Here is a 27,679-nt window from a genome sequence, read left to right on the forward strand (position 1 = left end):
AGAATTGGTTTGTGTTCACAGAATTGGTTTGTGTTCACAGAATTTCTTGTTTCAGGTTGCATAATTAAGATCAAGTTTTGTGAATTAAGGTACAGTTTTGCATAAATGTAGTTTATTTATTAAAATAATGAGAAATCTATTACTTTCCACTGTAAAGACTTACGTTCAGATATTTTGTCCACACTGAATTTCTTAATGCGAGTTTTGAGTATTCTCATCTATAAAACTGTGAATGAAGTATGTGGTGCTGTCTTCCATCACTAGAGCCATAGGTTCTTCAGGTATTTACGACCGCATCACACACTTCTAGCTTAATTTATACAAAATTCTTATGTGTTAAAATAATAATAAATAGTGTCTGTTGCCCTAACAAAGAATGTGATTCTGAATTTGTCATTAGCAGCCTCTGCATATACTGCCTTTGTCCACTCCTTGAAATGTCTGAAGATCATCCTGAGGATGCTGGTGGCGTTCAACACAGTGGCAGGAGTGGAAAATCCGGTAGGAATGACAGCACCTCAAGTTGACAGGAAGACGGGGCTTCATGAAAGAGGAGACATGTCATCAGTTCAGAAGACTACAGAGGTCCACTGAATTAACACAAGAGGTCAGTTTTCTGAACGGATGAAGACATCAGAGTGGTGAAGAAGAATCATCTTCAAGGCCTCTTCTGAAAGTGCTTGCAGGAACTCACAGCTGGTCCATGGATTCTTCATCAGAGTAACGTACAACTTTACTTTACAATGTGTAACTTTGGGTTACAGGAATAAGCGGTGTAGAATGTTGAAGGTTTTCCAAAGTTTTAGCAAACGCTTGTGTTGCTATCATCAGGGTGAATGTGTTTTGAAAAATTCTAAAGCTTCTTCTTGACTTGGCACTGGGGACTTGATTAGAATAACTGAGGGGCAACGAGCTATCCAATATGGCCAGGTGCACTGATAGCTTTATGTCATTTATCTGTTGATCTGTGCTAATTGTTATGCACAAGTGTGTGCCAAGTTCCCACTCCCCTCATGATTATAGTATTTCTGATTTCTAGGTTGAACTGTTTCTTTTAACTTCTTCCAGTGTTTCAGGATTACTTACTGTGGGAATTATGGTCAGTGCTGCATCTCATCTCAATTTAATTATTTCAAAAATTACAAACCATGGCAATGCAATTTGGCTTTCACAGTATTAGCTCTGTTCGTACCGGTATAGGAACTAAGCTAACATATTACTCTGTTTGGCCAACAAATCTGTGCAGACTTCCCTTATGCAGTGCCCTCTTTTACCCATGTACCGGCTTCATTGTCCTGTGTATAAACTTCTTCTGTCCGAGTCTCATATCTTAATATTTACAACTAATCTCCCTAAATTTACCTCTAATCAGAAGTCATGGCCTATTTTACTGTTATCCTGTTACTGGAAATCGCAGGATTGAAGGGCTGAAAATACCATTAAGTCACAGGCATTTCCTACAATTTGCCATTACTTTCTGGTCCTTTGTCATCTTAAATAGCACAGCTGTGTTACAATTTTTTTGCTTTGTGATAACTTCGTATATCTACCTCAAAAGACCTAGGGACTTGACCTGTGGTCAGGGGGAGGGCATTGCAAATGAGTCTTAGGTATGTACATATCCAGTGTTTACTGAAACCTTTAACATTGTACACTGCTTGTTCTCCAAAGAAGTTATTCTTTAAGCTCAGATGAACTTAGGGCTGGAGATGGATCATCACAAACTAAAGCAGGGTACACCGTAGTTTGATGATGAGTGCTCAAAATAGTAGAGAAACAGAAGCAGGCTAAATTACAGTGGTTGCAAAACCCAAGGCAAATCAGTGGAGACAGTGTGCAATATCTAAGATGTGTAAACAGTAGAACATTTAGGGAGAAGAAATGGAGTTACCTAAAGACAAAACATGAGCTTGAATCACGTATATACAGGGTGATTCAAAAGGTTAGGGCCAAACTCAAGGAGCGTATAGAGAGACTCAAAGAGAACAACTTTCGAATAGGAATACATGTTCTCCGAAGTTATCCTGAGTCAGTCGAGGCCATTGAAGGTAGGGAAGTCTGATAACATACTGCATGCACAAACAATTTCATTCACAAGGGCAGGGCACTCCTCCCCTGTACCAATACCTACAATGTCGTCCATTTCAACATTAATATCTGGGTCTGCTTGACTGTCATGGCTTTCCGGTTTATTTAATATAGTGTTACAAACATTAGCTTGTTGGTCTGCTCTGCTCTGGTCTGGTCTGTCCGATCTATGGCACATGAGTGACCTGACAAACTGTCTGAGTTTGATGCCTGTTTCTCTCCTGATGCTCCCTCTGCGATCACATTGTAGAAGAAAGCGTGACTGCTCTCAAAAGAACCCCGTTTTGTCCTGAAACATCTGTACGGGAAAACAACGACAACATTTTATTCGTTCAAGAAGTTTGTTCCCAATATCGCTTCAGTTGTCAGCTGAGGCACAATCAAACCAGTTATTTCCCAGAATATGTCTGCTCTTAGGAGAACTTCCACCTTACTTGGAATGTGGCAATTTGGGTCAGCCATTTTGATAGCTGAAGGTATTTGTATCTCGCATACTTTATTGAACTGGAAGGCATCCTGTCAATGATCCTTGGAACGAGTAAGAACTCTGCTGATTGCTCAAAGTCTGTACATTGTGACTTGAAATTAGTCGTGACACAACGATTTACTGATGTTGAGGTTCCATTGATGCCTATTACAGGTATTGAAGTCTTCCTGTCAGGTAGACCCAACCTACGACTTAATGACTCTGCCATATAGTGACTCTGGGTTTACAGTGACCTGATGTGCACTGCTTGCTTAGGTGATCTGACCTTAAAGAGTTGAAAAACAGTCTTAATTTCTTTAACTTCTCACGTCTCTCCTCGTGATTCAATTGCAGAAACTTGAGGCATTTAATTATCTGGTGGTCTTCATTGCACATGCTGCATGTGTTTTGACGTGAGATGAAGCATGACATTGCCTGATTTTGCTTCACAGGTGATTTCATTGTGGCCTTGACATTGAAACTCCTTGTTTGGTGTTTATAATTGCCTTCCACGGCCTCCAGGATTTGACTCCTCTGTTGTAGAAAAGTTGTAATGTCCTTTATTGTTGGCATCACATCTTTCTGACTTGTTATTTCCCAATGGCATAAGGTAAATTGATCCAACTTTGATGTTAATAAATGCACAATGAGTGTATCCCAATGCTCTGTAGGTTGTCCAAGTGCCTTGAGTGCTCTTGAGTGCTTTAAAGTGTCATCTAGCGGTTTCTTAAGGGCAGCAGCAGATTCCGTTTCCACTCTTGTTAACTCAAAAAGACTTCTGACACGAGTCTGCGCATTAACTCTCTTGTTTTCAAACCTCTCAATTAACACTTACCAGGCAATGGGATAATTTAAAGTTGTTACTTGTAGTGAGTGAATTACCCTTTCTGACTGTCCCTTCAGAGTTGATTTTAAGTAATGAAATTTCTGAATGTCTGATAAAGATTTGTTATTATGAATTAAAGATGTGAATATGTCCTTGAATGGCAAAAATTCATTGTAGCCCCCACTGAAGGATGGCAATTCAGTCTTTGACAGTTTAATTTCTTACACCGATTTTGATTTATCGATGAATTGTTAATGACGTCTGTGACCTCGTATGTTTGAATCAATGACTGTGCTTCCGCCATAGCTTCAAAATATGCATCCTTAAATTGTTGCCAGTCATTTGCATGTACTTTGCTATCATCATTCATTTCTATTTCTGTTTGAATTGCATCATACTCTGTGTAACACTCCTCAGCCTTTGACTGCCGTAACTTGAGTTGCTGGACCAATCTCAGCACTGAATGTGCTTAAGAAATTGTGCCTTGACTAAGCCCCGTTTCTTTAACCCTTCAGCGTGGGAGCATTTAAATCCAAAGTCTATACTGTGCTGTGGGAGGAGTTTCTGCTTGGGGATTTAATTTTGAGCTGAAAGTGCATCATTTTACTTATATGGGCACAACTTCCCTAATAATTGATGAATTTTAGTGAAACTTTGAACAAAATGTTCACACTACACTATGATTTATAGAAAGGTAAAAAATTTACCATAAAATTTGAGTTTTGTGTGGAATATCTTGAAACAGCCATCAACACAGAGACCAGCCTCACAATCAGGACACCAAAACACTGTCTCCTTTCTCTTGCCCTGCTTGTAGCACACCACACAACACTTTGTAGGCCGTGACTTCTTCTCTGTTGGAGGAATTCTCTCCGGAAAATGTCTTTCAATTAGTCGGGGCACATTCTTGCCTGTGGAGTGTCTCCCTGGCACATTCCTTTCTACCCCACCACCATGTTCAACTAGGAGAGCCTGCACTAGATCCACTCTGTATTTCAAGTGGTCAAGTTTTATTCCCGGTGAATTTGCCCTACAGATTATCATTGAATTTATAATTGTGGCATTTAGCAACCTCATAAACATTTTGATGTACCAATTGGTCATTTTCTTTCTTTCCAAAAGGTAATTGTGTAGGAGCTGATCTTTTAGATCAACCCCTATCATGTTTTTGTTATAGTCCAGGACTGACGCAGGCTTTTCCCTTTTCGGCCCACCCTTGGTCTTCACTTTTTGTGTATCATCACCATGGTATGTTGAAATCATGGCAACATTCTTCTTGTCGCTCCACTTTAGGACAGATACAGGGCCGGAATGTTGAGCTATTAGCTCCCCCTTCTTTAGTTTCTTGTCTTTGACAGCTAGAGGAACATCTTTCCTATTTATTCGGAGAGTACCAACACAGTCAGTCTTCAATGATTTCAGTATCCGAGCTAGTGCTGGTGCATTGTAGAAGTTGTCCATCCACAATGTATGTCCCCTACCCAGTAATGGCTCTGCTAGAGATAACACAATGGCTGATGTTTTGTTTATGTCCTCTGATATCAATGATGACGTGAAAACTGTGTCCTTTCCTGTGTAAATGATGAAAGACCACAAATATCCTGAATTGGACTCGCAAAGCTCATACGTCTTGATCCCAAATTTTGACGATTTTAGTGGAATGTACTGCTTGAATGACAGTCTTCCTTACCATAGAGTCAGTGACTCATCTATTGAAATATTCTGACCTGGTATGTACAAATTTTGAAATTTTTTGTTCAGATAGGAAATAACAGGATATATTTTGAAAAGCTTTGGAGGGCCCTGGTATGTGTCTTTGCTGTCATTGTTACTAAAGTGAATAAATTTGCAGACAGATTCAAATCTGTCCATAGAAATAACAGAGCCAAAGATAGGTGTTGCCAAAAGGGAATTTTTTGAAAAATAAGACCTCAGTGTAGGCTTCTGGACTATTCCCATCAACATGAAAAGTGCCAAAACAACATACATTTCATCATCAGATAGAGGTTTCCATTCTCTCATCCTTGATCGAAATGGTATAGGAAGGCTCCTAGAATTTATGCATTGCTCTGCATAGCGATTTGTTTCACGCACGATTAGAGATATCAGCTCGTGAGTGAAAAAGAGTTTGAACACATTCACAGATTCAATCACACTTTTCCCTTCATTTTGAGGCCCACAATTGCCGACAAATTGTTCTCTTTGCCCTACATAGTTGTCCATGTTCTCCCATGTAAAAGCAGTAGGACGTGCCACACTCGGTAAACTGCTCCCACTTTGTTCACCGTCATTGTATTCATTTTCAGATTCGTCACATGTAAGAAATTCACGCACAGGTAAATCATTGATTACACTTGATTCATCATCTGAATCGAACACGCTACTTTCGGAATCAGTGAGAGGTTCGTCTACACTTCTAGCAATGTCTTGAAGAGACAAAAAACGCCTGCTACTCGAAGTCATAATCACGGCTGACTGACGGCAGATATGTACTATAGACCAAGGGTAAGAACAGAGAATTCATTGACTAAGGTTGTTGACATCATATACCGTTGGAAAGCTTGCAATGTGTCCTACACAGCTGTCGTAACCTTAACTATATTACTCCATTCATCTTCCCTAGAGAGAGCCACAAAGCAGAGGCTGAATGCAGTTGAGTTCAAAAATCGATCTATATTTCAAAGTCGAAAAACACTGGTAAAATCGATCTGTCAAGAGTCATGTTATATATAAAACGATAGCCAGCTTTTTTCTCTACACGGCTACTGGATCCAGAATACATAAAATACAAGGTCAGTCGCTACGAAGAAGGAGAAGTCTTAGCGTGCATTATGCGAGCAGTGCTCGGCACTCCACACCATGGGATGATTACGTCATGACTAGCGATGTTCGGCACTCCACGCTGAAGGGTTAATAATGTTGCTAATGTAGAATCTTGAGACATGATTTACCTCCTTAGATGCTGGTGCTTCTTGCGTGAGATACGCTCGATGTCTGTTATATCCAAAATGCCACATCTTGTACGTATTACCTGGACCCGTGATGTTGCTGCTGTAACGGATTTGATCATGCTTGGAATGCAACTTCCAATGTCTGTTACTTGTAAGCTGTAGAAATATGCTTGTTAAAACCAAAACTTACGTGTTATGTCCGGCCCAGAGGACCAAAATGTTCCTTGAATGGGAATATATCCCAATACAGTGGACTATTACTTTATTAAAAAAACTTCAAACTCGTACAGAACTTCCAGCCACCTTTCCTCGATGAAAGCACAAAGTGGAAGAAGGCCAAGAATACAGTTCACCAACATTAAACACCAAACAGAAGCTAAGGTTACAGTTTTGCCAACAATAAACACCAAAAAGTTACAGACATACGATGCTTAAGTAATAAAGTACGCTGTGTTGACATATCTGAAAATGGTTGTGTGTAGAAGGGTTGAGGTTTCAGTAACATCAGTATAACGGAAAACATGTGAATTCTGAATAACAGACATACAGTTTTGTGTTGCAAATGACAATGCGAATAAAAATTTCTAATACCACGGAACAGCATTACATGTATGCTAACGACTGGTCGGTTTCTGTGTCCCTTAGCTATAACGAATATATATGGGCTTTTCCCCCCCTCCCTTTGAGAAGAACAAATTTCTTAGTGCGCATTCTGAACACAAACAATTTCTCACAAATAATTTTACAGGTGCGCACCATTGCCATGTTTATAATTGTCATCATCATCATCCTTTCCCGTGTTCGGCCACGAGGCCTGTTACGGTCTTGTATTTTCCATCCATCTCTTCTGAGGTCGGCCGAGGAATCTTTTTCCAGCAGGGCGGTATTTCAAGATTGCCTTTGGGAATCTACTGTTGGTCATTCTATCTACATGATTTGTTCAAATTTTGTTGATATTGCCAAATGCAGTTCATTACAGGTTCTATCTGAAGTTCAGTCATAAGGTCCTCATTTCTCATGCGGTCAAGTTTGGAGTAACCCACAGTTCTTGTCATGAATCTCATTTCGCAAGCTGTTATTCTGCTAATATCCTGAATTTTTAAAGTCCAAGCTTCACTTTCATATGAGAGGACAGGTCTCGCGAGAATGTTGTAGAGGCATAAGCGGGTATGTTTCTGAACATGTGAGGGCTTGAGACATTATTGATAATACCCATTGTTTTTGTGTATTTATTAATTTTTTGTGAAATGTCCCTTTCGTCTTTAAAGGCTAAATTATATCCCAAATAATTAAATTCATTCACCCTTTCCAGAATTTTGTTGTCTAGACATATTTTGCTTCGGATGGGTTCTTTACCGCAGAATGCCATGATTTTTGTTTTTTCAGATGAAATTTCTATATTATATTGTCTATTAATTTTATGGAGATTATAAACTGAGCGTTGTAAGTCATCTTCTGAAGGCGCCAATAATGCCAGATCATCCACAAAAAGTAAAACATCGATTTGCAGATTTCTATTTATTGGTATACTGCCATGAGGTGTTTGTTTCCATTCCTTGATGAGTGCATTCTTATATATTATAATAAGCAGAGGTGATAAGCCACAACCTTGTCGAATGCCAGTATTGATTGGTCTCCAGTTTGTTAAAGTATCTTCAATTTCGATTGATATTTTGGTGGATTTGTTTATTAGAAATGATTTGCTGTGGGATATTATCTTGTGCTAGAATCTATAATAATTGAGATCTATTAACTTTATCTAATGCCTTTTTGAAATCAAGGAAGGCAATGTGGGTTTCCATATTAAATTCCCTCTGTTTCTCTATTAGAATTTTTAATGTGAAATAACTATCACAACAGGATCGTCCCTTTCGGAAACCATTCTGCTCTTCCCAAATTTTGTCAGAATACTGTTTACTAAGTTTATTCTTGATAAGATTGGCATATATTTTATAACCTGTATTTAACCCGTCAGCTGGGGGGTTTAAATGCCGCAGTCGAGCTCGTACAGTGGGTTTTTTTTCGATGTCCATTTAAATTTTGCTGTAAAACACTTTTTTTATCATAACTTTTAAACTATATGAGACATAATAATGAAATTTCACTGAAATCCTTTTAAAAGATGGTTTTATAATCTTACCTTATAAGATGAGCACTCTGTGTGTGAGGAATAGAAGCAGGTGGTTTAGAATTTCAATTTCATGTGATAGTTCTTGAAACATCCATCTATACACAACCCTGCCCCACATTCACTACACCAATATTTTTAGTCTTTCCTCATCCCGTGTTTCGTACACACCACACATCTCCTTTGAGGTCTAGCCTTCTTTCCAGTGGGTGGAATACATTCCGGGAAATGTCGTTCTGAGAGTCTCTTAGGTGGGGGGCTCAAGTGATGGACGGCCGGTTACAGGACGTGGTACAGCAGGACCGTGTTTCTCTACGAGACCTTGGACGAGAAGAATCCTGAATTTCAGGGTGTCTATTTTCCTGTTACTTGGAACAGACCGATACATGACCATTGCGTTATGTATTGATACATTCAGTAATCTTTTGAACAATGTCATGTACCACTTTGTTCCTCGTTTTCGTTCCAGCACTTTGCTGCAGAGAATGCAACAGGATTGCAACATCGTCAGATAGTGGAAGAAGTTGAGTTTTGTATGGTGGTTCTTGAAACTTCACCAAAACAAAACACTACACAAACAAACAGATTCTATCCTTTTCTGGCGTTTCCTGCATAACACGCAATGAGGCCTGTGTCAGGAATAAGCGGAAGGAAATGTGGGAGCCTCACCCCACCATCTGACCCCGAACTGAAGGCCAAATATATGCATCATACATAACAGTTATAACCTGTCTCTTTCTAGGAAGGCTTCTTTCCATACCATTGTAAATATAGGGGTGCTAAAATGTTGTTATTCTGCCACACCGAAACATGAAAACGGCATATATTATAGAAAAATTATGGGGTCCCTGACCGTTTCAGATACTTTTTTTCCCCTCTGTCCTTCACAGCATTAGGTAAGATTGTAAAATAAACCTTTTTGGGATAACAGGCACGTTTCTTCCCTTCACAAACAATCACCACAGTGAAGATTCCGTAAACTCTTAGGTCACGCATTCATACACGGACTTTGCCATCACAGATCCAAAAATGCGACGTTGCCACAACATGAACAGAAAGAGCATTTTTTCCACGACAAATCAACTACAAACATCATATATCAGTCGTTATTATTTCCATACTTATGGGCATTTGAAATTAGGCTTACAGCCGCACGTCATTGAACGTGGTTCCGAAGACCTAAATTTAAATGCCAGCACGTCTTAAGACGACTTTCCTCAGCGAGGGGTTAATAGACTTATGCATTTGTAGTTTTCACGGTCTTTATGGTTTCCTTTCTTGTAAATTGGGATTACAATGGATTTCGACCATCTTCAGGTGCTTCTTCCCAGTTCCAAATTTTGTTGAGAAATTTAAGAAATCGTTGAAGGAACAATGGCGTAACGAATTTAAACAACTCCTGGTTTATAGAATCCTCTCCTGGTGCTTTATTGCTTTTCAGATTTTGAATTACTGACAATAGTTCATCCATTGTGATATCCTCTGTTTCATTATTATTAGAATATTGTATTTGAAGATCATCTGTGTCTTGTGTCCATAGTTCCTGAAAATAATTTAACCATGTTTGATGTGAGATGCAGTTAATTCGAACTGCTTCTTTTGTTTCTTTACCCAGTTGTTTTAGAATTTTGAAGGTTTTGGGTTGTGTCTTGTTATGTCATATTCTAAATATGACACAAAACTTTCCCAATCCTTTCTGTGGATCTTTCGGACTTCTCTTTTGGCTATTGCTCGTTTTCGACAGTATTCTGTTTTATCCTCTTCTTTTTTGATTGCTAGAAATGTGTTTTTCTTCTCTCTTCAATTATTTGTTTGATATTTGAGTTTAATTTGACTAATTTATGTTTGAAATAAAACAGGTTCTTGAATCTGCTCAAAAATGTGTGGTGGCATTGCCCTTATATTTTCTTCTGCGTTTTACTTTACTAATTGTTCAGGGATAGTTATCTTACATTTCAAATAATTCCGCTGGATAAATGTTCCTTGCATCCTTTGAGATTGCCACCAAACAATTGAAAATCTCAGTTCTTCAATTTGTAGTTTTTGTTTTCAACAGGGACATTGAGAGTGAAAGTACATATTGAAATGAAGCTCAAGAGGACCATTTTAAAGCCATTCCTATTAACAGTTACACATAATTAAAAATACATGTACAAAATCATCATGTGCTCGAATGTTCAGATATTTCTTAACTGTATAGTTAAATTGCCATTTTGATTATACCAATATTGTCATTGTCCATTGTCGATATGTATGTGGTATACACATTTCAGGGGTTGGCTTTACACTTGTCTTCAGATGATGGCTGTCGTTATACAGACAGATTATGTTTTGTTGTTAGTTAAATTCTCATTTTATATTCATTTGCAACATGTGCAGTGATAGCACAACAAATGCATATACAATTAATTTGAATTACCAAAATGAATAACAAACTTCTCTGATTATTGTCCTCCAGGAAAGTGGAAACTGCCTTTCCTAACAGAGATGTAATGATTTTACAGTCTCTGAAGGTCACCATATAAATTACGAATATTACTAATACAATTTTCCACGAATAAGATTGTATTAATACAGTCATAAAAGTGACCACTGTGAACAGGTGGGTGAAAACTGAATGCCATAAATAAAAAAAATACTGTTGTAATAATTTAAACCACTTAATAAATAAATAACATTGAAGCCAAATATATGGCTAATAAAACCTATGTACATATCACAAGCAGTCCTGTATAAAACAACACATAAGTATGGATATTGAACGTTTATATAGGTTACTTGACAATTTACAATAACAACAAATTATTTATATATTTATTTTCACAGTCTATACACAAACGTTGTAATTAAATGATGTTGTTAAAATTATATAATATTAAAACATTATGTAGTATAAAATATTATATTTTGGTGCTTTTTATCGTAAATACGATATTACATATTTAGCGCTTTTTTATTTATTAAACGGCATGTTTCGATGGATAAGACCTCATCTTCAGGTTTATATCAATTTTATAATATTTTAAAATTATTAGATATTTTTATGCAATGTATTATATTGATTTGTGGCTTGTTTGTAGATTTTCTATTTTCATGATGAGTTGTTTGTAGTCAGACGTTTATTTTCTGTGGAATTAATGTTTAATTATTATCATGAAAATGAGTATGGAATTGACATAGGAAATAAATAAATAGAAATATAAATGTAAAATACTACAAATTGAACAAATTATTTGTTCACTGAACATCAGGATCTCAATAGATACATTATAATTTGTGTGACTCGTGCGCTTTCGTTTAGGGCATGCCTTTGTTGAATGCGTCAAAGGCATGCCCCTAGCTGTCCACACTATGCTGCCGTTTGTCAGGCATTTTTGTTAAATTGCCATTTTGATTTTTCTCTTAAGAACATTTTACTACGCCATTTACATCGATTAGTACGAGGCTCGTCCTTAAAGTAAGTTTCCCTGGGGCCGTTTACAGAAACAAAAAACAATTTCATGGAAATATTTATTGCAACAGATACAGCAAGTGTCCAGCTATTTTTCAACATATTTGCCACCGGAATTGAGACATTTGTCATACCGTGGGACCAACTTTTGAATACCTGTGTCGTAGAAGTCTGCCGCCTGGGATTGGAACCACTGTGTGACAACCATCTCCGCCTCTCTGTCATTCTCAAAACGCTGACGCTGACCGGACAGGAATTTCTTGAGGTGTAGGAAAAGATGGAAATCACTGGGAGCGAGGTCCGGGCTGTAGGGTGGATGATTAAACACCTCCCAGCTGAACTCCTGCAGGAGACTTGCTGTCCGTCGAGCCGTGTGCAGCCTAGCGTTATCGTGCAGGAAGACAATACCGGCACTAAGCATCCCGCGCCGCTTGTTCTGAATGGGCCGTCGCAATTTCTGCAGTGTTTCGCAGTAACGCTCAGCATTCACCGTCTCACCTCTGGTCAGGAAGTCGACGTGGAGAACGCCCCGTCTGTCCCAGAACACCGTGAACATCACTTTCCGCGCCGACAACGTCTGTTTGAATTTCGTCTTACAGGGAGATCCACTGTGACGCCAATGCATTGACTGCTGCTTGGTTTCTGGGGTAATGTGTGCAATCCACGTTTCATCACCTGTGATGATCCGGTCCAGAAACTCGTCGCCGCCATCATGGTACCGCTGCAGAAATGTCAATGCTGACTCCATGCGCTTTGTTTTGTGTTCTGGTGTCAGTTGCTTCGGCACCCACCTGGCGCACAATTTCTTGAACAGCAGGTGCTCCGTGACAATTTTGTGCAACAAGGAGCGGGAAATCTGCGGGAAATGACTGCTGAGTTCCGTAATTGTGAAGCGACGATTATCCATAATGCGTTCCCGCACAAGCTCCACAAGGTCGTCTGTAATGATGGATGGCCTCCCACTGCGCTTCTCATCATGCACACTTTGTCGACCTGCTGAAAATTGTCTGCACCAGCGACGCACCATCTGCTTGCTCATGACGTTAGGCCCATAGACCCGGCACAGCTGACGATGAATTTCGATCGGCGCTATGCTCTGTGCATTCAAAAACTTTATCACTGACCGCACTTCACAGTCGGCGGGAGCTGGAATAAGAACCTCCATCTTCAACAGCTGCAACGATGCTACTGTGAGAACGCGGGAAGTACCGTTAGTGCATGCGCCATGCTACGTCATTGCTCTATCATGTACGCACAGTCGCTTCGCTCAATATAAGGTTTGCTAGCTGTGGGACGAGTGGGAAACTTACTTTTGGGACGCACCTCGTACTTTCAGAAATCTATGTTGGGCCCAAATAATTGTTGTAATAAAAAGGACACTTGACACTAACCTCATCGTCAATTAACTGTTGAAGTTTAGCTTCTTCAGCTGCGTCCATTTCGGAAATGAGATTCTGCTTGGATGCCATGATTGGTTTGTGACTTTGAGTTTTACTTTTTTGTGATCACGACGCTCTAATTGTTGGTTTTCCCGTGCCTTGTAATATGGCATCTATTGGTTCCTTATCAGGTCACAGGATAGTGATGCGATCCTTAGAAGGAATAAAATATAGCCATTTATTTCTGTGACCACATGTGGGTCACATGACTCAAACTCGCCAGTTTCTTGACGTTTGAAGACGACTTCTTTATCTTGTTTAATGAGAACTGAGGAAAACGTGTACGAACGTTCTTGGGTAGGTCCCACTCTAAAAGTAGGAGCAGGCCTGTATTTACTTGCACATCTCCTTCAATACCACAATGGGGTTGAGTGGGATCTTGTCAGACGACCACTTTTAATTGAATTAATTTATTAAATTTTCTTCTTAAGCAACAAAGAGTTTATCCACAATTGATTTTGCAGCAGCTTGTTTAGCTTCCTGCTTTGACCGTCCTTGCCCAATGCATGTGAACATACAGCATGTATAAAGATAAATCATGCGCTTTTGATGGGCAATGGCAGTTTTAGTAGTAAATTGAAAAGGACACGGTGGTGTTTCAGATTAATATTACGATAGGTCCCAAAACTGCTTCTATATAAGTATCAGCACTCAAAGTGTTAATTAAGGCCTTGTGCCACGACTTATTACCATACTGAATTTCACGTGCTGAGATGCAGTGGTACATGGAGTTGAACACCATTTAATAGTTTTCTTCTGTCGTTCCCTCAACTAACACTTCCATCTTTTATGATTTTGTTTTTCTAAGTGGTAAATTTAGAAGTGTAGCTTGCGAAGGCAATGTGTTCGTTGTGTGTTTCGTGGAAATAAGGCAGTTACATCAATAACCCCATTTTGCTTACAGGAAATGGAGAATATGATGCAAGGGTATTTAGATGGGAAAATATTTCTTGTCTTAAGAAACACGAGATGAAGGAGCCACATGCTAAATGTACTGTGTTGTAACTTTTTTGTAATTGTATAATCTAACCTGGCAGACTCATACAACTTGATATGGAAGTTGTTTTGGGCTTATCGGCACGGAAATTGATGTCTCACAGCTGGAACTAAACAAAGTTCTGTAGTCACATGAAAAATATTATCCTCAAGAAAATCCCAGTACCGCAACATAATTAGCATACTGACCATAAAGCCCACAGACAAGATACACAGACCACACTCTGTGGATATTAATATATGGGAGAGGTGTCTGTATTAAATTTTTTCAGACAAATGCAGTTTGGGTTTCTGTAGATAACCCGGTAAATTGTCAGCTCGCCCGAACATGAATTCGAACGGCGTGTAGTTTGTTGCGCTATGTGGCGTGGTGTTGCATGCGAATACAGCATATTTAATCCAGTCGTCCCGGTTGGATTGATCCTTATCTGCTGTTATGACCTAGGGGTTAGAATAGTCAGGTGTTTCCCTGTAGGGACCTAATACCTCCTCACTCATAGTCCCATATTTAAGTCACAATATTTCCATTAACTACTTTAATAATATACTAAACAAAATAAAAGGTTGCATTCCCATTAATACAACATGGGTTTCAAGTACATCCATCGCTGCCTCGGTCTCCCTTTCGGCCGTTTTCCTTTCACTTCGCGATTGTTCTGTCTTCGGCTCGGAGCGTGTGACCGTACCATCCGAGTCGACCTTCTCGCATCTTGTCTGCCTTCTATGGCGGTCAGCTCGTGTTTGGCCAGAGATTCATCTGAGCACCATCGTCGATAAACTGTTGAATTTCAGCTTCCTCAGTGTCGCCCAAAAATCCTTCACGGCAATAAGGGCCAAATTCTGCCAAACTAAAGTCTTCATCAAATGATGGCACAGGAACATTTGTGTCGTCGGCCCCTCTGCCGATGTCACAAATTAAGCTCAGTGAGCTTTTAATAACTCCTGAGCATGATGGTTCAACATAAATTGGTGGATTAGTGGGCTGCAACGAATTAAACAAAATTCTTGCAACTTAAATTATTGATACGACATTCGATATAATAGTACGACGTCAGAAGACCCTGACAATAAAGAATCAGATGCGCATTTATATCCAGAATGATAAAGTCTCAGCCTTGATTGCAGTGAACGTGATGAATATTATGCAGATGCACTCTTCCCAAATGGGATGTGATGAAAATGTGACAGAGGGTTTTGATGTAACTCCAACAGAAATCTTTAACAGCAATAAATGTTTATTACAGGTGATTTCAGTGCTGAAGTAGGAAATGATGTAATTCTCGTAGGTCAAGAAAAATGGCGACCTGTGTATATTTAATGTCCATATAAATATAAACTACTTGTAACATGTCTTTCCTTTCAATTGCCAGTTTCTTTTTAAAAGAACGCAGTTAATGTTTAAAACTTAGGGTAGAGTTTTAGGGACTTAAATAGTGGAATCTGCTAAATAAATTGAACTGCGATGCGTTCTTACAAACAGGGGCAGACTTACTTTCCTACTCACCCCGATAATCCAGAGTTTACAGCAGTCATTTTTCACCTCTGACATTCCTCACTCGTTTGTTTTCCACGTGCAAGCAACAGATGTCAGGCAAGTGTAATGACGAAGCGACATGTTCTCTGCCTGTTATGCCTCCCCATTGATGTTCATGGGCAGGTAGGATACGGGCTCTGCTTGGTCTGCGCCCTGGTGATGCGTCGCAACTTTTTCTTGCGGGCCTCTTCTTTATATTTTTTATAACCTGGCGATTTCTTGTTTGTTTCTTCTTTTCGTGCTGCCATATTGCGTTGGTCTGTCGTCCACTGTAAAGGATCACTCACTTGTCGATATTGATAACCGGTACTGCTTGGGAGGAGGAGGAGGGGGAAGAAGGAATAACAATGTTAATGACACGTCACCTTTCCTAGTCCTTTTTAGCCTCCGAAAAGTGTACTGCTAATTTCTCATCCACACACTCATTCAAAAGGTCAATCTTATCATTTACAATTTCGATTACCTGGACAATTTTCTCATTCATATTCTCAGTTACATTGTCAATCCTCTCATTCACACCATCAATTTGTTGCTGGGTACCTTGCCGAAGGGTTGTTATGGATTCATATAGATTTCCACACTTCTTGTCCATCCTTTCAAGAAACTGTTCGGATAACTTTTCTGAAATTTGCGCAATGTCATTTTGTAATTTATCTAGTGTCTCTCCAATTTCCCTCCTTTCCTGCTTTCTATTGTTCTCATCTTCTAACCTGATTCTATCACTTTCCTGTTTTTCTCGTTTCCTCTCTGCCCTATCTTCTTGGGTGGTCTGCCAAATAACGGACAAGTCGGCCGGGTGATGCTTTCTAGCTATTTGGTCCCCACTAGGTTTAGCACTGACTGTACTAACACCCGGTGTCGGTGTCGTCGTCGTCGTCGTCTTTTCTACGGAAGCTTCACCGACTTGTTGCAATTCTGAACTTTCGTCTCTAACTATATTCATTTCCTCCCCTGAACTATCTTCAGTTGAGCTATCGGAAAATAATGGTTGGGCGGCAGAGAGTTCCTGAATTTCACTTTCGCTCAAGCCCCCACAGTCTAGTTGTTTCTTGCTACGAAGTGCTCGACTTGCCATTGTTGAGATATTTGTCACTGACCTGCAGTAGTACCTAGAGATGGTAGGTCTCAAACCTCGTCGCAGCCCTCGGTTCGGACGTCCAGGTAGTCGGCCGATGTGGCGCTCCACACGTCTCGACGTCTGCAACTGAAGCCTCGTCCAATGTTCCTCTCGTGTGTGGTCGACCTTCGCTGATTTCCTGCACCGATCTTCACTCTCCGAAGCCCTGCGTTGTCGTGTTGTCTGCTCCCACACGTTTCTTCGTCGTGGCGTTTCGTCTTCGATGTCCCAAGTTGTCATGTCTTTCTTCCTTCGTCAGCCCCACGTTGTCGCGCCAAATACACTGCAACCGTCCCTTCGCACTCTCGCTCTGATGTTTGTTTTGTTGTCCTGGGTCAAATCCAGAGACGTGCCAAGCGCTCACATGGTTGCAGCTTTGACTCTTTTAGTAAGTGCGGAAGAAAATTTTTGGATAATTTGATATGGGCGTGGGTTTGGGTCGACAAGCACGTGACTCCGCTTCCCAGGGAATATACGGAGGAAGGCAAGGGTAGAGTTGATGTTTCTTAAAACATCAACTCTACTTGGGGACGTTAATAAAACGAGGATTCTATCATTCAAGAGCAACAGGAAAGAGTGATGTAAGTTTTCTGTTTCATTGTGGTTTGTTACCCACGTCCACACCAAACAGACTCTCTGATAGAAGGCGCCGATATTCCTTCTCTGCAGGGCTCATCGATTTATTGTCTGGTTGTTGTTGCTGCTGCGTCACCTGAAAAGAAATCACAGTGTGTCTAATGAGGTTACCGTTTTCTGACTGCTATGGACCTTGTTCTGGGAGACCTATTCACAGGGGTCATTTCTGTTACGTCCTGTTGCTCTTCTTACCCGTCCCCTGCCTTGGTGGTCAGACTGAGCATCAGACGTTGTCCGTGCAAGCCGTCACTTGGTGTGTGAATGCTGTTTGCTATCTAGGTTTGAACACGATAGAACTTCTTTTACTTACACTTTACAAATTTAGGCAATCAGTTTCTGCAACTACGGCAGAAGACAGCATTGACAGTCCAAGATATTTTCCATTTTCACTGGTTTCATCATGAAGTGTGAATTTTCCTGCTACGTATCTCATAAAATTTTCTTTCCCTATCTTGGGGTTAAAATCGCCCATCACTATAAGCGTATCGTATTTAGTTGTCTCATTACTAACTTCTGTTAATAAATCATAAAACTGCTCCTTTTCTTCATATTTCTCCTCGGTTGGGGCATGTGCAGATATCATAGTAATATTTCTAAAACATCCATTTAGTCTAATCTTGCATATTCTATCACTTATAGGTATAAATTAGAAGAAGCTCTTTCTAATTTTCTTATTTATAATAAAATCGGTTCTGAATTGTCCTGTCCTCTCTGAGGGACCACTAAAAAGTACAGCAAAATCTTTCGTATCGATCCTGCCTTGCCCTTTCCATCGGATTTCTTATAAAGCCACTAGGTCTATATTAATTTTTTTTATTTCTTGAGCTACTTCATCCATTTTCCCTGGGTGAAGCATTGTTATCACATTGCAAGTTGCAATACTTAGGTCACATTTTTGCCTTTGCTTCCTTTTCCAATTGTGATTGCCAGGTCGTGATGGGGAAGAACTATCCGCTTTCCGAGGCTGCTTATTGCGTTTCTGAACAATTCTTTTTTCCAAGGTAAAATTGTTAGTCCTACGCTCAACCACCAACCGGGATGGGTGGGGGCCTTGATTTTGGGGTGCCCTACTCCTAGGAAGTTGCCTTCACCTCGGCTAAAGAGTTCTTCTTCCCCTTTCGCAGTAGGTCACCTAACTGAACCTATGGGCGCCGCCGTTGACAAGCTAATCAGCTTTGTTCCTCCTCCGCCATCCCAGATGCTAGTCCTGCATATAGAAACTTACTCACACTAATTTGGTTTTCTTTCGCCAATCATTAGCAAAAACCAGGAAGGCGTTTGTGGGGCGCGTGATTTTCCGCGCCTCTCCTGCGTGTCTTGCTCATCTCTTATCTTGGTCCGTCTGCTGCCCTGTAAATTGGTCTGAATGTATGATCTTGAAACTTTCTGAGAGGAAAGTGGAATGCATATAGTAAAACCCACAAGAATCAGAATATGGTCAACAGTATTAAAAAAAACATAGCTTTATGATAAAGGAAGACAAGAGGAATATTTAATTGTTAAATATTTATCGGCCTAATAAAACTATAATAATTTAGATTATTCATATATCAACGCTCAAGGACACGGAAGGATTTAAACACTTCTAACTGCATGGCTATTAATCAATAGTACAGTGGTACTAGTTTTGCTACGCTGTGTATTCTGAGCTGTCGTCACTCGCATTTGCTCTGCTGTTCGTGTTGCAGAGTAGTACGATTTTGCTATGACCTTATGTAGTTTGATGAAAGAAAAGTGGAATCCATATACAGTAAAACCTCTCTAACTTGGACACTTGCGGTTCCACGAAAATTTGTCCAACTTACAGAGGTGTTCAGGATAGAGGGAAAGGGGAAAATATCCTTTCATACTGTGTTGTAATGACAATGTGGTAATTGTAAAGTATTATGGAGCCCTTCCCAAAAAGGAAATTATTGATAAGAAAAATCAAAAGGGTAAATTAAATTTTTACAACTTTTGTTTTCACTAAATTAAACTTGCATGGATCAGCTCAAAGGGAAGGGCACCAATACTTTACGTTTACTGACAGTGTAATCTATTTACTTACATAATCTAGCTACTGTAGGTTTGCTTGAATTAGGAATTAATGACAATAATAATAATCTTTTGAAACCCACTCTCATGGTTGCATTACACCCCAGCCTCAGTGAAATTTTAAATGTTCAGAATGTATTTTTTTAATTGTACTTACGGCATTAGCTCAACATATGATATCGCTTAATTCTTGTAAAAAAAGTCTGTCACAAGACACTGCTTTTTTGCTTTTATCTTTGAATTTGCCTATCTTTCTAATTTTCGCCGCAATCCGAATAAAGTTTCAACCATTGCTGGTTGATTATGAGCGAAAGCATACCGTTCTAATTCTTCCATGCATTGCAAAGCCCTCTGAAGTGTAGGTGGTTCTTCGTACATAGATAACTCTTCTTCCTCTGAAGATTCTTTGCACACATCGTCACTTGAAGTCATCACTTTGTCTAGCACATTATCGATTGTTCCAGCAACATCGTCGTGAACCTCTAGAATGTTGTCGAACGTTGAAAGAGCTTGCTTGGACATCAGGAATTTGGTTGCGATACTCCTCAGGAAGACAGTTTATTTCTTCATGAAAACTGTCTTCTTCCATCCCTTCCCCTTCATCCTCAATGAAATCTGCCATAAATCCTGCATGTCGGAAACACTTTGCAATGGTTTGAGGAGAAACTTCTGCCCAGGCACCAGGAATCCACCGAATTGCATCTAAGACTGTAACGCTTCGTGAAAATTCGGTCACGTCTTTGCACTTATCTGCAGCATTGATTAGTGAATGCATTAGTTGCTTCCTGTAGAGCAGTTTCACAGATTGAATAATGCCCTTATCTAGTGGCTGCACTTCGCTGGTCAGATTTGGCGGCAGAAATTGTATACTGACGTTTGAGAGATTTGAACTGATGTGGCTTATAGCGTTGTCGACAAACAATAATATCTTCCGATTAGCCCGCTTGATTTTAAGGTTGATGTCGTTCAACCCTTCAGAAATTTTTTTAGATGTCATCCAAGCCTTCTTGTTGTAACACCAAATTACGGGAAGGTCGTCCAATTTCACATTGTTCGTTTTGAAAGCTCTAGGACGTGCAGCATTTCCAATAACTAATGGCTTTAATTTCTCTCCTCGCGAATTGCAACATAGCAAAACAGTAATCTGTTCCTTAGATTTCTTCCCTCCTTTACATGTGTCTCTCATTTCTATTAAGGATCGCGTTAGAAGTTGACGGTAGAATAATCCACTTTCATCCGCGTTGAAAATGTCCTCTTCTGCGTATCCCAACAAAAGGCTTGGAAGTTTGCGTTTCCAATCTTCAGCAGCTTGAAGAGAAGCAGAAGCTGATTCGCCAGAAAGGACGTGCAGACTTATGTTATTTCGTTTACGGAAACGATCCAACCAGCCATTGCTCGCCGAGAAATCTTCGATGTGGAGTCTAGTTGCAAGTTCTCTAGCCTTCACCTGTAAAAGTGTGCCACTAATGGGAATGTTCTTTGCACGACAACACCGGAAAAACTCTTAACACTTTGTCATTTAGTTCATCATGAGGTGTTTTTCGTAGTCTTTTTCTGTCTGCATTACAATTCTTTTCCCACGCATCGGTAATTGCGGCTCTGTTGCTGTTGATGTTGGAAACAGTAGATTTTGAGATGCCGTATTTCTCTGCCAGCTTCCTGCAACTTTCTGCTATCTTCAGAAGATCCAAAACTTCTTTCTTCTTTTCCAGAGTTAATTCCACCAATTTTGGTTTCCCCATCGCAAAAAGAAAAATCCAATTCTGTTAACACTGTTGCAAGCTAACTCAGTTGCAAGCACAGTACTGACAAAGTTAAAACTGTACCAGCAATACCTACTGTAGTCCAGTGAAGGGTTCAACAAAAGAATAACTATACACTTTCACTGCATTCCAATGATGTGTTCAAAGTCTCACACCCTCAACCATAAGCTAATCCTCAGGTAGAAGGCATTCATCAGTCAGAAATTCAAAATAACAAAATACTAACTGCAATTGTTTCCCATAAAAGCATTGAAGCTAAGTGCATGAACCTGTCCAACTTACAACAAAAGGGGTGTTCAAGTTCCAGGATAAAGGGGTGTCCAAGTTATAGGGTGTTGTGGACATGTAAAATTATAGGATATTCGCCGGTTCCAATTAAAAGTGTCCAGGATATAGGGGTGTCCAACTAGAGGGGTTTTACTGTAGTAAAACCCATAAGAATCAGAATATGGTCAACAGTATTAAAAAAAAATAGCTGTCTCCAATGTACTTGACCCTGCAGATCACTGAAGACTTACAGACAATTTGTCATTCACGAGTAATTGTCCTGAAGTACATTTTGTATAGAAACATATCTCACACTAATTTGCGTATTTGGTTCCCCAGGATAAAGGGCAGCCAGTTTCTTTCGCCAGTCATTAGCAAAAACCAGGAAGGCGTTTGTGGGGCGCGTGATTTTCCGCGCCTGTCCTGCGTGTCTTGCTCATCTCTTATCTTGGTCCATCTGCTGCCCTGTAAATTGGTCTGAATGTATGATCTTGAAACTTTCTGAGAGGAAAGTGGAATCCATATAGTAAAACCCACTTACAGCCTGCATTATATTCGATATCTCAGGGTCGTTGGCCTGGTAGTGTTCTTAGGTCATGGATCTGTCTTGGTGTATTGCTTTAGAATTGGTGTAGTCTTTGACTGTAAGTCCAGAGTTTGTCGCCAGTGCGCCCCTGTCTTCTTCCTTAGCCATTCCTTCAAATGAGAAGCAATGCCTGCTAACCTGTCCTTGCTGCCTGGTAGTAAAGCTCCTTTCTTTGAAATCCATCATCACTCCATAATCTGATAAGAAGTTCGCGCCTAATATTTCTTCAGCCATTAGGTTTGGAGCAACCATAAAAACCTTTTCATAGTAAGTTTCACCAATATCAAATGGTATTAATGCTTGCTTCCTAATTCTCTTTGTCTTCGCACCCCATGCAGGGATCAATACTCCTTGTATAGCAGGTAAACTAAGCAACAGTGTGCCTCCCGCTATCAAACTGTTATAAATCTCTTCTGAAATAACAGAAATCTCAGCTCCACTATCTAATATCGTGGTTATCTCTCTTATTTTCAGCTCTTAAAATCACTCTTGGGTATCCTTTCAGATTGGTCTCGTTTATCACATACACAGTAACGTTGTCCAATTCGCTACCTAGTTCATCAAAGTAAATATCCGAAATGTGATTTTCTTCAGGCACTACGGCTTCATTTCCTTCTGACTGATCTGGGTTACTGACCGGACCTGGGCTGCCTTGCCTCACGTACTGTCACTGTAATGATCACACAATGTTTTTACTCGGTGTTTAAGATTATTAGAATTGACTGTATTTAATTCCACAGATCAGTTACAACAACCAGATGAGAAACACTACAAGGTTCTTCTATGTCTTTAGTTTATGCACCACAATGCTAGCGATATTGATATTTCTCCCATGTGCTTTGTAGCATTGTTTCATAGACTAGAAGAGCCACATTCATTTGGCCTCGTAGCTCTGGCAAGGACTGGCACTGGTGGTCTGTAGATGCACGCATTGATGATATGACAATTCAGACACTATCCTACTGTAGTAATACCTGTGTCTAAATTAGGCCAACAAGATTTTTTTGAATGTATTTTGCCTCATCCTGTCTCAAAATTGATAGTACTGACAATGGTAGAGATGAGAAATGCACAAATACATGCAATTTTAGTTGGAAAACCTTAAGGAAAGTGACCTCGTGGAAGTCTCAAGCATGCACAGGAGGATAATGAAAATGGATTGTAAATGTCCTAAAAATGAGCCCAAATAATAAAGCATTTTCAATAATTGCTGTTTATAAGACAGCAAAGTTAAAATCTGAAAATGACAGCAGAGGAAACACATCAGAAACTTTACTTTCTTGGGAGGAAAGAGGTCTTACCTTCGTCATCCAGGATGCTGTTGATAAAGGCATCTAAGTCTTCCATTGTCACAGTATGTATGCTAGAACACACAAAGAGAACAGAGTCAGCGATTAAATTCAGCCAACATACTTCTGTCTGTATTTAAAAAAATGGCACTTTTGTGAAACTTAGCACCAAATTAACAGAGAATTATTATTTTTGTATCACAAGTTAAGGGTAAATAAACTATATGTAATGAAACTAGTGTTAATGGCAATCCATTAGTTCAGTTTACCTAAATGAATAACTTAATGGTTATGAGTACCTGGTTTTGCCTTAAGATTATTTACAAAGGTACCTGGAAAGATGCCACGGTGGTCTAGCGGTTAGAACGCTGACCTTGTAATCCTGGGGTCTCGGATTCGATTCCCGGCGGTGTCCGAATTTATAACTTGTGTTGGGCAAGGCCGTGGTCTAGGCAACATGGAGTTTTCCTCCGGGGGCTTCCCCGGTTTCTCCGTGGCATCCCAACAATTACTCCATTCACACACAGAAGAAGGCAATGGCAAACCACTTCTGGATCATCTGCCAAGAACGTATATGAACAGGTCCCAGTCCGAGAAAAGGATGGAAGGATCCTGTTCATATGGACCTGTCGTCAGACAGAACACTAAATAAATAAATAAATAAAACCTGGAAACCACCAGGACAGGAAGGTATTAACCAAATTAATTAAATAGATGGTATTCTCGTGCCCTCTAGGTAGGGGCTGAGCGTTCTGAAGAACCCTTAAGTAAGAATGATGTAAATGCAGAAATAAATAATGAAAATATTAAACACGCTGCACTGCATAGCCCTTGGTGACCCTGCTTTAGAGGAAGTGCAATATTCAAATTACAAAAATAATAATGCTCCAGGTGAAGACCCTGTTACTGACAAATGAAGAAAGCATGGAGGTCAAGTCTTATTTGTTAGAATATGTAAATTAATACTTGTGATGAGGCAAGCAATGGAAACACTAAATATGAAAAAGGAGTGACGTTCGTTTTACGTACTGCGTAAATTTATAATGTATGTTACAGGCCTACAATGTGCTTTAATTTACTGTTGAAATACTTTCATTAATGTTGATGTTAATTTGCATTAATGCGGATGATATGGTCGGATATGAATACCTTATATTTGGTTTTACGTATTATAAGACTGAGTACATTTCACATGTTTTCAGCTAATATTAAATGTCTCTTTCAATTATAATTATTGTGATGTTAAAATTTAAAACAACATTTACATCATCTTTAACACCCATGTACTTAACATGTTTGGCGCAAGATAGGCGAAAATGGAGGACTGCATCAAACCAATCGAAAGACTAATGACAAACAAACATTAGTCAGTGCAGTTATGCCCAGAATTAGGAAGTTTAATCTTGAAACGGTATTAGGGTTAGGGTGTGCACTCTGATACTCCAGAGATCAAAGCAAGTCGCTTGCGCTTCTAAATGTCTTACAAGGGAATGGTCCAGTTAGTCAAGTCCAAGGGCACTGATAAGCCTCTGAAAGACTTAATAAATCACTCATGCAATAAATAAATAAATGTATAAAATTAATACTATATAGGAACTAAGAAGCATAAGATGGAGATCAACATAACGAGACAAGCTTGGTATTGATGTTTCACACTTCTGTGACAGTTGCAGTGCATAGATTTGTAGATAGTTTTATAAAATGCATTTTGTGAGTTCTGTTTGATATCTGATATATATGAGCCTGTGTGTATATCAGACGTTTCTGAAGTCTTTCACAGTCTTACTAGAGCCTGGTCCACAGACTTCATTGGAATTGACACAGTGCTGCTAGACATGCTGTGTGTATGCTGGTATAAATTTGAACTGCACATTCCAATTTTGGACACATTTTGTGCATCCTTGTACAGTGTTTTGGCAGCTCATATTTTGTGTGCAGTTATTACTAGATGGGGTGGGGTCTGTAAATGATGAAAGTTTCAGGTGAGGTTATGACCTGACCAACTGGACTATTCTCTTTTAAGGAAAATAATTTGTGTTTATATACTTCTAAATTTAGAGCTTATGCTAGTTAGTATGCATATGGAAGTGTAAGTATCATTGCTGATATTGGATATTGTTCCATTTTTGTAAATGAATTAATAAAAGTGTGAGTTTTGAACCAGAAAAGTCTCAAATATCCATGTTTTGCACTCTATTATGATGCTGTTATGTATAAAGGAACAAACTTTGTCACATACAATATATCTTCATCATCATCATGTGTATCATTAAATCATCATGTTTCAGTAATCCAGACTGTCGTAAGTCCATCATGAATACATTTCTTATTCTGAAGCAGAGTTTTTGTTACTTCCCATTGTCTAGAATTATGTATTACAAAAATTAAAATTAAGTTTAGAATGAGAAATTGAATACTATAAGTTGTGGACTCGCAGTAATATAAGTGAAAATGAAAACATTAACTCACAGTCATCTAATTAAACACATCAATCTGTAATTACAAGTGTAGTTATTCAAAATAATTAACTATACACCATATTAAAGTTACTTTGTACACACTGTATGAGCCGGGATAGCTCAGTCAGTATAGTGACTAGCTACGGGCTGGACGACCGGGGTTCGTTCCCCGACGGGGACAGAGGATTTTTCCTCTAGCCTCTGCGTCCAGACCGGCTCTGGGGCCCACCCAGCCTCCTCTACGAACAATGGGTACAGGGGTCCTTTCCCGGGGGTAAAGCCGGTCGGGGCGTGATGCTGACCACTTACCCCCATCTAGTGCCGAGGTCAAGGAAGAGAGGAGCTATACCTCCACTCACCCCAAGCGCCTACATGGCGTATAGTGGGACAGCTTTACTTTTACTTTTTTGTACATACTGTAATCTTCCAGTACATTATGAGTGCATCCATTTTGTAGCGTCTTTCCAGGATGGCAGGCGTGTGTGTTTAACTTTCAATTGGGACATTGTTTCCTTTCATCTGTATTAAATTTCATATTATTTAATGTAACTCTACAAGAACCATTTTTCTTGTGAATTCACACTGCTTTACAGGACTCTGAATACAAAACACGAAATCTAATCAGAGTCTGAAGTATTCTGGTGATGGTGCATTGTAATGTGCAGAATTGCCCTTTTGCACATTGTCCATCTTCTGAATTATTAAATACTAAGACCACAATGTCTGGAAGGTGAATTCAGTTCCTACAGCAAAGAAACCAATTTAACAATATTTTAAAAGATCTCTTGGTTGCTGTTGTGTAAGGAAATAAACACTGTAATTTTAAGCCTTTGTAATTCCGGTGTCATAAAAATTTATTTGTATTATTTTTATAAGCATATTTGCCTTCTACAGTTCCACCTTCATGCTTATCTGAATATATAAATCTTATATTGTATATTCATGCACTTTTCATTTTGACAAAAAACATTTAGGTCAATTTTTTTTAATATTTTGTATTCTGTAGATCTGTGTTTATAGGGATTAAGCTTATTATTATTAAGCTACAGAAGCAAAATTAAATTTTAGGTTGATCTTCCATAAATGTTAGCTAGTTTTCATTAAAATTGTATTCTTTTATTTATAGCGGTCAATATTTGTTGCAAGAGACAGTGACAACCTTGAACTTGAAATGTTGCTGCATTAGGTACTTTTATGTCTTGGATGACAAAATCAACGAGTGCATCTGACAGAAATAGGCTTGAATTGCAGAAGTAGTCAGCAAATAACAATGTTAAATAATTAGTACCAGAACTTTATTTCAGGACAGTTGTAACAAATATAATATTTAAAATGTTTAATAATGTAATTTTATTATTTAAAATAAATCATTACAGGATTAAACCTTTGTTGCCATAAGAACAAAGTGTGTGCTTGCACATATGCGAGCACACACGGACACATTCAGTTGAGGAATATAGATTTTTTTTTCAAATTCACTTCTGTATGTTATTCCTAAATTCAGTAAATTGTTTATCAACATTCATAATATTTTCAGACTTAAAATAAGTATTCAGTAAGTGGGATAGCTCTGTCTGCAAAGTGACTAGCTGTGGGCTTGCCAGCCAGGGCATTAATTTTTCGTCATCTTATCTAGCTTTCCATTCATG

General features: G+C 39.2%; 2 protein-coding genes and 2 long non-coding RNA genes across 11 annotated transcripts in view; 1 reads left to right on the plus strand and 3 right to left on the minus strand.

The window, feature by feature from the left end:
- LOC110839791 (uncharacterized) overlaps positions 1-27,413 on the plus strand; it is a 53,118-nt gene extending 25,705 nt beyond the window's left edge. For 5 of the 8 annotated variants that reach the window (XR_015532683.1, XR_015532682.1, XR_015532685.1 and 2 more), the window contains one exon: positions 401-27,413. Coding sequence is in view for 3 of the 8 variants with exons in the window: in XM_087340805.1 (XP_087196931.1) it covers positions 401-527 (127 nt within the window). In the remaining 5 variants the exon portion in view is untranslated. The remainder of the gene's footprint in view (positions 1-400) is intronic. The other 3 variants (XR_015532684.1, XM_087340806.1, XR_015532686.1) reach the window with 2 other exon arrangements.
- LOC147871177 (histone-lysine N-methyltransferase SETMAR-like) lies at positions 11,524-13,075 on the minus strand. Its single transcript, XM_087340804.1, has 2 exons — positions 12,067-13,075; positions 11,524-11,585 (listed from the first exon to the last, which is right to left on the minus strand). Exons 1-2 carry the CDS (start codon positions 13,073-13,075, stop codon positions 11,551-11,553), a joined length of 1,044 nt encoding a protein of 347 aa, XP_087196930.1. The 3' UTR covers positions 11,524-11,550.
- LOC147871178 (uncharacterized) lies at positions 15,076-15,989 on the minus strand. The gene is made up of 2 exons (XR_015532687.1): positions 15,850-15,989; positions 15,076-15,327 (listed from the first exon to the last, which is right to left on the minus strand). It is a non-coding gene; the product is annotated as an uncharacterized LOC147871178 (long non-coding RNA).
- Positions 18,905-20,188, minus strand: LOC110839010 (uncharacterized). Its single transcript, XR_002546302.2, has 2 exons — positions 19,986-20,188; positions 18,905-18,982 (listed from the first exon to the last, which is right to left on the minus strand). It is a non-coding gene; the product is annotated as an uncharacterized LOC110839010 (long non-coding RNA).
- Positions 27,414-27,679: the final 266 nt, after the last annotated feature.

This window comes from Zootermopsis nevadensis, unplaced genomic scaffold (assembly GCF_977971745.1).
Source record: "Zootermopsis nevadensis isolate Lab colony 2312 unplaced genomic scaffold, Znev_1.0 Znev_ptg000061l, whole genome shotgun sequence".
Lineage (NCBI taxonomy): Eukaryota > Metazoa > Arthropoda > Insecta > Blattodea > Termopsidae > Zootermopsis > Zootermopsis nevadensis.

Coding starts and splice junctions, on each gene's coding strand:
- LOC147871177 (XM_087340804.1), bottom strand. CDS start 13,075: ATGGAGGTTCTTATTCCAGCTCCCGCCGACTGTGAAGTGCGGTCAGTG. Junction 11,586..12,066: donor GGCAGACTTCTACGACACAG/GTATTCAAAAGT, acceptor TTAATTCCACAG/AAAATAAACGTCTGACTACA.